Raw genomic sequence first — 13,508 nt, forward strand, 5'->3', positions numbered from 1 at the left:
GCACCGCCATTGCCCCGTGCGCTCAGGTGAGCCTGAAACCCGGGACCGGCGTGGAGGCTCAGCTGTGGGCTGGGCGGGGCCGGGGCGGCCCGCCCTGACGCGGGCCGCGCGGGAGGAGGGAGCGGGGCGGGCTGAGGTCCCTTCTCCCGCCGCGCTGCGCAGGGGCCTGTCAGAGGCGAGTCCCTCCGGCTGCAGAAACAGGGCGGAAGCTGGTGCAGCCAGGACCGCGCCTGCGGCTGAGCGCGGCCGGATGTGAGCTTGTCTGAGGTTCTCCTCCTCCGGGGCAGAAGCCCTCCTGCTGCAAAGGAAGCCCGCTGTTGAGGGTTTCAGGGGATCTGGGGCCTGCCCGCCCAGACGCGTCTTTTTTTCCTCCCTCGGTTCGTTAACGCCACCTGCCCGGAGGCGCTCTGTGCGGGAGGTGGTAGCGCAGAGCCGGCCGGCGGCGGACCCGGCAAGTGAGGCTTCCTCTTCCCCAGAATCCAGCCCCGCCTCAGAACTCGGACACGTTTTCTTCCACCGGTACGTGATCTTGAGCTCGGTTTGAAGACAAAGTGCATGTTTTCCAAGTGAACTAAGAATTGGAGGCAGTCCCGGTAGAGCACCAGCCGACTCTGGGTCTACGGTGTTGAGGAGCCGGTATCGGTTGTGTTCGTTGATCCCGCGTGTGAGGGGCTGGCTGGGGGGGGGGGGGGGGGCTGGAGGTGTGAGGAGCCGGGACGTGAAGCTGCCCTGTGCGTAAGGGCTTCGAGTGGCGTTTCGGAGAGCCTCAGAGTGGAAGCATCTGGCGGTAGGAATAACTCAGTGCGAGAGAGAATGCGAAGGGAGCGGGAGTGGCTGAGGAGAACTCTGAGTCCCGCTTCCAGTGAGGAGCCAGGATGGAGGTCACGGAATTCCCGGTCACCCAGCTGCGTTGACTGGAGGAGTCTGTGGGATGTAGGGCTGGAAATGGGAGAGGAAATGGCAGTGGCAGGGAGGTCTGGGCTGGACGTGAAGCCTGGGGCAGCGCTTGAGACCCCCCCCCCCCCCAGGCAGGGAAAGAGCAAACTGGAAAAGGAAGGAGAAAGCAGCCTGCGCCCAGCCCTGCAGAGCGAGGGACCCTGCCACACCAGCCCCTTCTCGGGTCCAGCATGGGGAGTAGAAGGGGACTTGTATGTGCAAGTGTAACGTGTGCCTGCATCTCCTGTGTCCTGTGTGTCAGTATGACGTTAAGCTCCGTAAGTGCAACTCGTTTAATCGCAGCAGCGCCACGCCACCAGGCCAGCTCTTCTCCCAGATGTCTACGGAAGAAGAAACGGAGGCCTAGGGAGGTTACGGTCTGTTTAAGAACTAGGGACTACAGAGGCGAGTGGTGGAGCTGGGACTTTGACTGCAGAGTGGCTTTCCCAGCGCTTGCCCTCAGATTCCTCCAGACAAGGAAGGAGAGGCTGGGAGGGTGGAAGTGGCCCCAGGCAGTAGGAGGCTGCCCAGGGATGGGCAGCAGTGTCGGAACAAGACAGATAGGTGGAGAATCTTGGTCGGCTTTCCTGCGTGTGCTGTACATTTGTAGTGTGTGTTCAGGAGTGAGAGGCCAGACAGAGGATGGACAGGGTGAAGACGGGGCCCTGGCGTGTTGGCTGCTCTGAGGGCCTAGCTGTGAGGAACCGGAGCACGGAAGTCGCTGCGGGGGTGGGGGCGGGGCATGGGATGCAGGAGAGTTTACTTGAGCAGAAGGAAAATCTCTCCCCTGAGAAATTGAAGGGCGCCATTTGGGACGGTGCGGGCTCAGAGGGGTCTGTGTGCCAGGAAGGTGGTGAAGTCTACGGCCATTGATCGGAGTGAATTAAGAGGCAGTTTTATCTGCACAGATCAGATAATAGAGGGGCAGGAAGGGTGAGTGAGAACATGGATTGGTTGGTTGCTGTGGGTGCAATAGAGATAGTCTCATACCACCTAGGACTGAAAAACCGTCAGGGTCAGGCAGGAAGGGTGAGTGTGAACATGGATTGGTTGGTTGCTGTGGGTGCAATAGAGATGGTCTCATACCACCTAGGACTCAAAAACCATCAGGGTCGGGCAGGAAGGGTGAGTGTGAACATGGATTGGTTGGTTGCTGTGGGTGCAATAGAGATGGTCTCATACCACCTAGGACTCAAAAACCATCAGGGTCGGGCAGGAAGGGTGAGTGTGAACATGGATTGGTTGGTTGCTGTGGGTGCAATAGAGATGGTCTCATACCACCTAGGACTGAAAAACCATCAGGGTCGGGCAGGAAGGGTGAGTGTGAACATGGATTGGTTGGTTGCTGTGGGTGCAATAGAGATGGTCTCATACCACCTAGGACTGAAAAACCATCAGGGTCGGGCAGGAAGGGTGAGTGTGAACATGGATTGGTTGGTTGCTGTGGGTGCAATAGAGATGGTCTCATACCACCTAGGACTGAAAAACCATCAGGGTCGGGCAGGAAGGGTGAGTGTGAACATGGATTGGTTGGTTGCTGTGGGTGCAATAGAGATGGTCTCATACCACCTAGGACTCAAAAACCATCAGGGTCGGGCAGGAAGGGTGAGTGTGAACATGGATTGGTTGGTTGCTGTGGGTGCAATAGAGATGGTCTCATACCACCTAGGACTCAAAAACCATCAGGGTCGGGCAGGAAGGGTGAGTGTGAACATGGATTGGTTGGTTGCTGTGGGTGCAATAGAGATGGTCTCATACCACCTAGGACTGAAAAACCATCAGGGTCGGGCAGGAAGGGTGAGTGTGAACATGGATTGGTTGGTTGCTGTGGGTGCAATAGAGATGGTCTCATACCACCTAGGACTCAAAAACCATCAGGGTCGGGCAGGAAGGGTGAGTGTGAACATGGATTGGTTGGTTGCTGTGGGTGCAATAGAGATGGTCTCATACCACCTAGGACTCAAAAACCATCAGGGTCGGGCAGGAAGGGTGAGTGTGAACATGGATTGGTTGGTTGCTGTGGGTGCAGTAGAGATGGTCTCATACCACCTAGGACTCAAAAACCATCAGGGTCGGGCAGGAAGGGTGAGTGTGAACATGGATTGGTTGGTTGCTGTGGGTGCAGTAGAGATGGTCTCATACCACCTAGGACTCAAAAACCATCAGGGTCGGGCAGGAAGGGTGAGTGTGAACATGGATTGGTTGGTTGCTGTGGGTGCAATAGAGATGGTCTCATACCACCTAGGACTCAAAAACCATCAGGGTCAGGCAGGGAGGGTGGCCAGTAGCCTGAGGCAGATTGTGCAGAGCTCCTGAGAGAGAGGCTGAGAGGTGGGTCCTTGATGGAGGATTCAAGAAAGGGCAGGGGCAGTGGCCTGGGCAAGGGTGTACCAGAGGGAGAGGCAGAGAACCAGGATGGCAGTGCGCTCAAGGCAGTGGGCTGTAGAGCTCCTGGTTTCCTAGTCCTCAGCCATTAGGCCTTGACTACGTTTTATTCAAGCTCTTTCTGCCTCAGTTGCCTCATCCACAAAATGGGGACAATACGGTTAATTTTCCCTGGGCAAACCAAACAGTTCTATCTAGCACACAAGTGTGTAAATAAATAACTCTATATACAATTCATATTGACATTATATTTTAATTTAAATTTATATAAATTTTATTTTGTATTCTAATTTGTCTTCTTAATCAGTCAAATTCTAAAATGTAGGTTGACGTGGGACGCCTGGGTGGCTCAGTCGGTTAAGCGTCTGCCTGCCTCTCAGGTCATGATCCCAGGGTCCTGGAATCGAGTCCCACATCTGGCTCCTTGCTCAGCAGGGAGCCTGCTTCTCCCTCTTCCTGCTGCTTCCCCTGCTATGCTTTCTCTCTCTCTCTGACAATAAATTTTAAAAAATAAAATAAAAAATAAAATGTAGGTTGATGTTTTCCATGTAGTTTTTCTCATCTTTATGTTACCAAGTTTTTGCTTTCTATTTTTGCTATAGTATCCGTTGGGCAAATGAATAGTCAAGATTATTATATCTTCCTACAGCCCAACTTTTATCCCTAAAAAATGACTTTCTCTTAGTGATAGTGCACTAAAGTTTAGACCACATCCTTTTTTTTTTACTATCATTTTATCAATATCTTCATACTTAAAACTTGTTCTGTTTTGTTTTGTTTTGTTTAAGATTTTTATTTATTTGACACAGAGAGACACAGTGAGAGAGGGAACACAAGCAGAGGGAGTGGGAGAGGGAGAAGCAGGCTTCCCGCTGAGCAGGGTCCTGGGATCATGACCTGAGGCAAAGGCAGACGCTTAACCATCTGAGCCACCCAGGTGCCCCTGTTCTGTCTTTTTATGATGGGATTCCTGCAGTCAGACTCTTGATAATTCAGACTGTTGTTATGCATTGGCTGTTGTTAGAATTGCTTTGCATTTGTAACAAATTCCCTTCACAATAGCTCTTGTCACCACATTTCAGTTTTCCTTTCTGGTGAGGCAGGGCAGCTTCCTGAATGTTTGTTCCCTTGTTTGTGCTTTGGCTATTCAGACCCTTTGCATTTATCTATTGTTGACTTTTTTAAAAGAAAATGATGACTTAAGAAGGCTCTCCTGGAGGTTTTAAAGTCTCAGCTTACCCATTTCTCAGAACAAATCACAGAGATAAAAAAGCAATAAATAAGAAAAGCAGCAGCAGAAAAGCTTGTGGCCTCCAGAACCGTAAGAGAATAAATTTCTGTTGTTTTAAGGTACTGTGCTTGTGGCAGTTTGTTACAGCAGCCACAGGAAACTAATACACCAGGCAAGCAGCTTGCTCATCCATAGAAGGGTTTGTCAGCAGATTTGTCAGCAAGTAAGGTAAGGGGGACTGTGGCTCTAGTTTAAGATTAAGGCCGTTGCTCTGGCAAAGCCCAGCCTAGAGCATGGCTCATACTCCGATGCTGCAGAAACCAGACCCCACCCACATCCACCAACAGTTTGCTTTACTTTCTGCTCATTCATAGAGATATCAGTGCTGCTTTTTGTCCCTGCTGTGTCTCTTGCATGTCTTTTGTTTTTGTTGTTTTTTTTTAAAGATTTTATTTATTTAGGGGCGCCTGGGTGGCTCAGTCGTTAAGCATTTGCCTATGGCTCAGGTCATGATCCCGGAGTCCTGGGATCGAGCCCCGCATCGGGCTCCCTGCTCCGCGGGAGCCTGCTTCTCCCTCTCCCACTCCCCCTGCTTGTGTTCCTTCTCTCGCTGTGTCTCTCTCTGTCAGATAGAGTGAGAGAGGGAGAGAACAAGCATGAGTTGAGGGAGGGGCAGAGGGACATCCACATTCCTGGAAGGTGACACCCCAACTCCTACGCTCGGGAAACTCACGGACCTCACCCCATGTATCTCTTTATCTAGTTGTTCGTCTGTATCCTTTATCATATACTTTAATAAACTGGCAGATGTATATGTTCCCTTGAGTTCTATGAGCCACTCCAGCAAATAATTGGATCCAAGGAGGAGGAGGTCATGGGAATCTTCAATTTGTAGCTAAGTCAGAAGTTGTGGGTAACTTGGGGACCTGCTCCTTGTGATTGGCATCTGAAGTGGGTGGGGCAGTCTTGTGGAAGTGAGCCCTTAACCAGTGAGATCTGAGTTGAGATCTGGTGTCACAGAGAAGTGTTTGGTATGGGGAAAAAACCCACATGTTTGGTGAGCAGAAGGGTCAGAAGTGTTAGGAATATTGGCATAAAGGAGAAACTCGGGAGAAAAGACTGGATTTTTCCCAACTCATTGTCTGAACCAGCGCTCCATGTGTGCCCTTTTAATCCAGGAAGTAACTTCCAGAGCTTGTGGAGGAATTTGAACTTTAACCTGAGGACAGTGGGAAGCTGCACACAGTGACAGAAGCTGCAATCTACCGTGGCCCCTGTGGCTTGCTGGGAGAAAGGGGAAAGACAGGCCATAGGACCCAGTCGGATCTTCTCCAGTAAGCCAAGCAAAAAGCAATTGCTAGGCCAGACATCAGAGACCAACGGTGTGGAGAGTTACGTGATATTTGAAACTTGGGGACCCTGGGTCTTTGTAACTGAATGTGACAAGTGAGAGTGAAGGAGAGGTCAAGAAGGACTTCAAGTGTCCCAGCTCAACCTCCTGTATTCTCAGTACACATGTGAAGATCAGAGAGTCAAACATTTCCGGGTTAGGAAGTACATACGTGAGTGGTCTGCAGTGCATCGGCTAGAGACGATGTGTAGGTTTGTGGTGCAGGAGCCTCTACTTTGCCATCACCTCCATCCCTGACCCTCCTACCTCCCTCTTTATCAGGATCATTGTGTTGACATCAGGCCCACCAGAAAATCCGGGATAATCTCCCCATCTCAAGATTCTGAACTAAATCACGTTTCCAGAGTCACTTTTGCCTGCAAGGTAACATATTCACAAGTTCTGGGGACTAGCACATGGAAATCTTTGGGGGGCCGTTAGTCAACCAACCACAGACATGGTCAAAAATTTTGCAAAACCCTAATCAGTGTGCAAAGGGGGGATCAGCTGAGACAGGTGCCCTGTGCCATGGTCAGACGAAAGGATGGTGTAGACACAGGTTTAGTGGCATCCTGGTGTGCGACAGCCTTTTGTGTGGGTTCTCTTTCCGGTGAGTGAGAGGTGAGTGTCCTCAAAGTTTGCCGTCATTTCTGTCCTAAGTAGCTTCTGAGTTTTCCATCTTACTCAGGAAGAGAAGATGATGAAAATAAAGAGGGCTGAGTGAGCCAGATTTTCTGCAGCTCTACTAATCTGTGAGATTGGCCCAGAGCTGAAGAGTCCTGGTGCTCCTGGGGCACAGCCTTGCCCTTGTAGAGCAGTTTCTCAACCTTGGCAGTATTGATGTTGGAAGCGGAGTCATCCTCTGGTAGGGGAAATGTTGAGTACTGCCTCTTCTACTCAGCCCGCTGCAAGTTGTGACAACCACACATCTTCAGACATTGCCAGATGTCCCTTGATCTGCTCCCAGTTGAGAACCACTGCTGTACAGAAAGGGCCAACTTTCTCACACTTCCTAGAGATGTTTCTCTTTGTGGCCTTGTCCTTTAGTTGAGCCTGAGACTCACTTTGCAGGGGTGTCCCCAAGCAAACAGACATTTTATCAGGTAGGCTCTCCCCAGGGGCTCAGAGGTAACCTCCCAGCAGCTGGTCAGGGAATAGGCCTTTCTTTGGAATGTGTGGGGCATGGACCACCCAGGCCTGCTGAGTCAACCTGTTATGCACACTCACTGTATTAGGTGTGTGCTGTGGACAGTGTGGACATACCAGCGTCATTGTGGATGGATGGAACTTTTACTTTTTTTGGTATGGGGGTGGTTCTGTTCTTTTAAGTTAATGCTGGGAGTCAGGTAAATGTGTACACCAGCTCTAAAAGTTGAAAGTTGAACATTTTGTCACAGACTTATGTTCTGCTTTAAACGTTTTTTAGTGGGATACAAATGTTTCCCCCTCCCCCCCCAAAAAATTTTTTATTTGACAGCTATTCTAATCATTCTGGATTCCATTTCTTGCATGGTTATTGCTGCCTCATCTGTACTGGCCTGAGTGCCAAGCTAAGAGGTAACCCTGCATTTTGAAGCCATTGTCTTCTGCTTCAATGGTGAACTGGCTACTCAGCACGCTCCTCTATTTATTTATTTGTTTATTTATTTGCTTGCTTGCTTAAAAGTTTATTATTTATTTTTAGAGAGTGCATGCAGGGGGAGGGAGGGGAGGGAACAGAGGGTGAGGGAGAAAAAGAATCTTAAGCAGGCTCCACACCCAGCGCAGAGCCCAAGGCATAGGCTTGACGGCGGTGCTCAGTCTCACGACCCCGAGATCATGACCTGAACTGAAATCAAGAGTAGGATGCTTAACTGAGCCGCTCAGGTAGCCCAGCACTCTCCTTTTTATAGTGATTCTCGGAGGACTTGAGTGCTCATTTTGCCTGAAGGATATTAGGTTTGTGTGACAGAGAGACTGGGACCCACCATGAAGGTGATGGCCAGAAAAGAGTGTCTGCAGAATTAAGTTTGGGAAAGGAGTTCTCAGACCCCGGCTGTGTTGGAAGCAGTAGAGTTCTCAAAACAGATTGTCTTGGAAACGAGAGAGCACAGTGGGAAGCTGCCTCTGGGGTTTTGTGGTTTTAGCAGCTGCAAGTGTTGAGGTCCTGGCCCATCTGTAGGCACTATGCGCCTGCTGGCTCTGGCCAGGAGTGGCCCCCAACACGCTCTCCAGGGAGCTCAGGACCTAAGAGAAACCCCAGCACCTGGACAAGCTCAAAGAGGAGATGACACTGGTTGAGGAACTGACCCAAACATTTGAAGGAAAGGTGAGAACTGCCAAAAACGTGAGGCATGGAGAGAGCACACTTGCCCTGGTATGTGACTTGATTCTTGATTCTCCAGGGAAATGGGTTTTATAAAGTAGAATAAGAAAAATGCTAGCCTTCAGTCCTGGGAGATCAGCAAGTGTCTGCCTCCTGGAAGCAACGAATGAGAGGCCTGGGTTTCCCTGGGCTTCCAGCCCACGTGATACCTGTTCTGTTTCAAGGGGGTGAGGGTCCAAGGTTCTTTGTGACCTGGATGGCACCATACCAATGAAAGATGCCATCTGGCAGAATGAGCAGTAGCTCCATATGAACAAATGCAGCATACATTTCTGGAATGTTGGGTCGTCTGGAATGACCAGTGACTAGATAGATGGTATGTGTGTGCACACCGGTGTAGATGTGCTTTTGATACAAGTGGGGGAGCAGGAGGTAAATATGGGGAAGGGTTTAAGGCAAGATGTGGCAGGATTTTTGTCTGGCTGTCTCAGTGGGACAGTCACATGACTGCGGCCAAGCTGTTACATAAGTAGAGTATGGGAAGCAATGACACAGTAAAGTATCGGACGATAGATGCGCCCCCCACACACAGCGGGGCAGCACCCTGCACCTTCACGGTGGCTTGGGGAGTGCGCACCTGGGACAGCACCCTCCCACAGAGTGCTCTTCGCTGTCCTCTTGGGGATTTTCACCCTCCTTGTCCCCAGCCCTCCAACCCCATTTTTGGAAACTAGCTGATGTTTTACTGTGATACTTAAAAAATGGTGCATCTTTTCTTTTTTTTTTTTGAAGCCAGATCATGTTTCACTGGTATTCAAAAATTGTACAGTTTTCTTGAGTGATCAGCTGATGTTTCATTGGGATATTTTAAAATTGTACAGTTGTCTTAACTCTCTGCTTCTACCTCCCCCGATTTAGTCTCTTGAAATGACAGGAAAAACTGGCCAGTCCATTGTTTGGGTGTTGAGGAATGGCTGTGTATCTGTGGGCTCGCAGTTCAGATATACCCACATGTGCCTGGGCATTTTTCTTGAGCCTGGGATAGCCCAGGTCCATCCCTAGGCTCAGATCTGGGCAGGCTGGCCCATTCCACATCTGGAAAACTGGCTTGGCTGCCACAGCTGACCTCAGGGCCTTGGACTTTTTTTTTTTTTTTAAAGTTTTTTTTTTTTTTTAAAGATTTCATTTTTATTTATTTGAGACAGAATGAGAGAGAGAGAGAGAGCACATGAGGGGGGAGGGTCAGAGGGAGAAGCAGATTCCCTGCTGAGCAGGGAGCCCGATGGGGGACTCGATCCAGGGACTCCAGGATCATGACCTGAGCCGAAGGCAGTTGCTTAACCAACTGAGCCACCCAGGTGCCCAGGGCCTTGGACTTTTTAAGGCACTTGGTCAGAGCCCTGTCTACCAACTCCTCATACCCTAAGGGAATGTTCCTCAAATGGCACTGGCAGCCCTCTCCTTTGTCTGGGGTTGACAGTGGGCTCAGTCATGTGGGCTTACTGAAGTGGGGCTGAATTCCTGATTGTTTCCTGCTTCACCAGCCCTGCCTCCTGAGGACCTCTGCCCTGCTCACGACAGCTTCTTCAGGTATGAGGAGGAAATGGAAGAACATTCTCAATGCGGTCCCATCCCAGGTGAGTTAGAGACCTTTTCTCTCTTTGCCTCAGTCTCCTTAGCTATAAAAATGGGTCCAGGAATAGCACCCACCTCCTCGGGCTAGCACATGAGAGCACTGTAATGCTGCCCTGTGCCTTCATGTGAAAGCCAAAGGCTCTCTGTAGATGAAGCACCTACTCTGTATGGATGAGCCAGGAGCTCCTAGGACCAGACTGAACGTGAGTCTTCCACACCTGGTTCCCTGGGACAGGTCTCTGGCTCAGACTCTTTGTGATGGCTGCACAGCAGGCTCTTGAGGATGGGCAGAACTAAGCCTCCATATTCCATTCAGCCACCCTGGACCCTTGACCCTCACTAAGACTACTCATGAGGGCAGCCAAGAGTGTCCCCTTAAAGTGCCACAGATGCCCTTAGATGGCTCACAGTACAGCACATAGTGGGGTAAGGGGTGGGTCCCTGGCCTCATTTAGCATCACAACACCACACACATTGTCTTTGTGCTTCCTGGGTGCCAGGGGGTTACTTCCCCTCGTGTCCTGTGAGACTCCCTGATGCAGGGGGCTGTCTTCATGAGGGAGGGCAGCTCATGCTAGAGGAGTTCAGGGATGTGTCCAGGTGTCCATCAGGTAAGTTGTGAAGCTGAGATGCCAACTCAGGCCTGGCTCCCCAAGGCCAGGACACATGGCTGTTTGCCTCTCAGCCTTTGAGAGCAGGCTTGACCCAGTGCTTTCTGTGAAGAGCCAGGTAGGAACTATTTTAGGCTCTGTGGGCCACACACAGTCTTTGTCTCATTCTTTATTCACATAGTCCTTTAAAAATGTAAAATTCAGTTCTTACCTGTGTTAGTCCATTTGTGCTGCCATAACAAAATACCACTGGGTGGTGTTAAGCAACAGACATTTTTATCTTCTCAAAGTTCTGGAAACTGGAAATCCAAGATGAAGGTGCCAGCAGTGTTGCATTCTAGTGGGGACTCTCTTCCTGGCCTGCAGATGGCACCTTCTCTGGATCCTCACGTGATAGGGAGCAAGGCCCCTGGTGTCACCTCTTCTGCTCATAAGGATACCAATTCTATCACATGAGAGCCCTGCCCTATGACTTCCATTAGCCTTAATTACTTCTATAAAGGCCCTGTCTCCAAATACAGTCACTTTGAGGGTTAGGCCCTCAACATGTGAGGTTGAGGGGAAACAATTCAGCTCATGGCATTAGCCTTCTAAAAACATACCATAGCCCTTGGGGCGCCTGGGTGGCTCAGTTGTTAAGCGTCTGCCTTTGGCTCAGGTCATGATCCCAGGGTCTGGCAATTGAGCCCCTCATCAGGCTCCCTGCTCTGCGGGAAGCCTTTTTCTCCCTGCTTGTGTTCCCTCTCTCACTATGTCTCTCTCTGTCAAATAAATAAATAAAATCTTATAAATAAATAAACATACATATATATATGTATATATACCATAGCCCTGATTTGTCCTGTGGGCCAAAGTTTGCTGATCCCTGATTTAGAACAAGCTCTTTGGCTTCAAATCTGTGATTTTTGTAGAGAAGCTAGGGGTGGGGATCTCCGAGTGGGGTTCCTGTTGTTTCGTACTACAAAAAAATCAGAAGCACTAGTGTGACCAGTGATAGATGAGACACTCAGAGGGAAGTGAAAACACCTTGGGACTGGGTCCGTGTCTGATCCCAAAGGTGGGAACCCCATGAGTGCTCACAGATGTCATCTTGAGCCCACGTCCTCTCCCTCCCAGTGCTGCCCCATCCCCCTAACCCGACTTCCTCACTGGGGAGGCGGAGCCCCATGGTAACACAGGTGATGTTTCAGCCACCTGTGAGCTTCAAGGATGTGGCTGTGACCTTCACGCAGGAGGAGTGGGGACAGCTGGATCTGGCCCAGAGGAGACTGTACCGCAGCGTGACTCTGGAGACCTGCAGCCACCTGGTCTCTCTGGGTAAGACGAACTCTGCCCATCACAGCAGTTTTCTGCTTCAGGGACTCAAAGCTCTGGCTCTTCTTAAGGGTCTGCCTAGGCTGCACCAGAGCATTCCAGAACTTCCTTTGAGATACAGGTCCTGAATATTGCCACTCATTCTGTCTGAAAGGAGCCAAGCGTTTTGCTGGGAGTTTCCTTGGGATGTGGAGGGCCCTCCTAATCCACCCACGTCTGACCCCAGGGACCGAGGGCTGGGCCAGAGGACACGGTTCTCCTCCTCTAGGCAGAGCACAAAGTCCTATGTTTCTCCCCCATTGACCAGGGCTTCTGCTTTCCAAACCGGCTGTGATCAGCTGGCTGGAGCAAGGACAAGACCCGTGGAGGGCAGGACAGGGACCTCCCCGAGGTGAGTGCAGTCCAGAGAGCTGGTGAGTCAACGTGGTGAGATTGTTTCCTGCAGGACCCTGGATCTGAGGAGGGGAGGAGGAGCACGGAGCTCCTTGCATCCAAGGCAACCACATTCTCACCCACATAGGCTTGTCCCTCTGTCCCCAGGCCATGAAAAACACATGTCACAGTTGTCCCAACATTCCTCATGTGTGGGTTCATTTCTGTTCCCATCTTCCCTTTGATCTTCACCCCTCAGCTTCTTCATCTATTCCCAGGTCCTTGTGCCCCCCTTTTCTTTGGTCCCTCACCCTGACTTCCATGCAGGGCAGCAGCTCCTCAGGTCTCCCCATCACACCTGGTCTTTCCCCTGTTCTTTGGTGTCCATCCCTCCTCTATGGTGGACATTCCTACAACTTCTAGATGATCCAGAGGTGTGGTGAGAACTTGTGCACCCTAGGAAATGGCAAGGACCTATTCCTTCCAGAGGGGTTCCTACTAAATCAGTTCTTGGACTTGTTCTCCCATGTCTTCTCATCCCATAGGTCCACCTCCTTATATGTCCTCAGCCTGATTGGAACGCTTTTCTTTTTTTTTTTCTTTAATAGCTGTATCGAGATACAAATCACATGCCATACGATTCATTCACTTAAAGTATGCAAAGGATTTTAGTATATTCACAGCATGTGCATCTATCACATTAATCAATTTTAGAACATGTTCATCACCCCAACTAATTGGGCTGCTTCTGATTTTGTTGTTGTTTTGTTTTCATTAATAAATTTTATTTATTAGAGCAGTTTTATGTTTACTGAAAGTTGAGCAGAAAGTACAGAGTTCCTATAATCACCCTTTCCCACCACACACACACAGTTTGCTCTGTTATTAATATCTTGTATTCTGTGGTATATTTGTTACAATGGGTGAAGCTGTATCCACACATTACCAATAGAGATCAATAGTTTACGTTAGGGTCACTCTTGGTGTTGTACGTTCTGCGGGTTTGGGTAAATGTATAATGCCATATCTCCATCATTATAGTATCATGCAAAGTAGTTCCATTGCCCTAAATATCCTTTGTGCTCCACCTGTTTTTCCCTCCCTCTACCCTAACTCCTGGAAACCACTGGTTATTTTACTCTTTCTAGTTTTACCTTTTCCAGAATGTCCTGTAGTTGGAATCATGCAGTATGTGGCCTTTCTTAACTGGCTGCTTTCAGTTAGTAGTAAACATCATGTGTGTCCTTCACACCACCTTCTGACGTTCCCCTAGCCAGAGGCGTTTGGTTTATCTTGTGTGTTCCTGCTCTTTCTTACCCTGTAACTCTC

The 13,508-nt window shown here is 49.9% G+C and overlaps 1 protein-coding gene across 10 annotated transcripts in view; it reads left to right on the top strand.

The window, feature by feature from the left end:
• Positions 1-9: 9 nt before the first annotated feature.
• ZNF8 (zinc finger protein 8) overlaps positions 10-13,508 on the top strand; it is a 39,715-nt gene continuing 26,216 nt past the window's right edge. The window contains exons 1-6 of one of the 10 annotated variants that reach the window (XM_035725169.1): positions 10-519; positions 4,672-4,780; positions 5,731-6,326; positions 9,792-9,884; positions 11,684-11,810; positions 12,115-12,198. In XM_035725169.1, the coding sequence (XP_035581062.1) occupies positions 9,840-9,884; positions 11,684-11,810; positions 12,115-12,198 (256 nt within the window). In that variant the 5' untranslated portion in view covers positions 10-519; positions 4,672-4,780; positions 5,731-6,326; positions 9,792-9,839. The remainder of the gene's footprint in view (positions 520-4,671; positions 4,781-5,730; positions 6,327-9,791; positions 9,885-11,683; positions 11,811-12,114; positions 12,199-13,508) is intronic. The other 9 variants (XM_035725172.1, XM_035725171.1, XM_035725175.1 and 6 more) reach the window with 9 other exon arrangements.

The sequence above is a fragment of the Zalophus californianus genome, chromosome 17, assembly GCF_009762305.2.
Source record: "Zalophus californianus isolate mZalCal1 chromosome 17, mZalCal1.pri.v2, whole genome shotgun sequence".
In the NCBI taxonomy this organism is placed as follows: Eukaryota; Metazoa; Chordata; class Mammalia; order Carnivora; family Otariidae; genus Zalophus; species Zalophus californianus.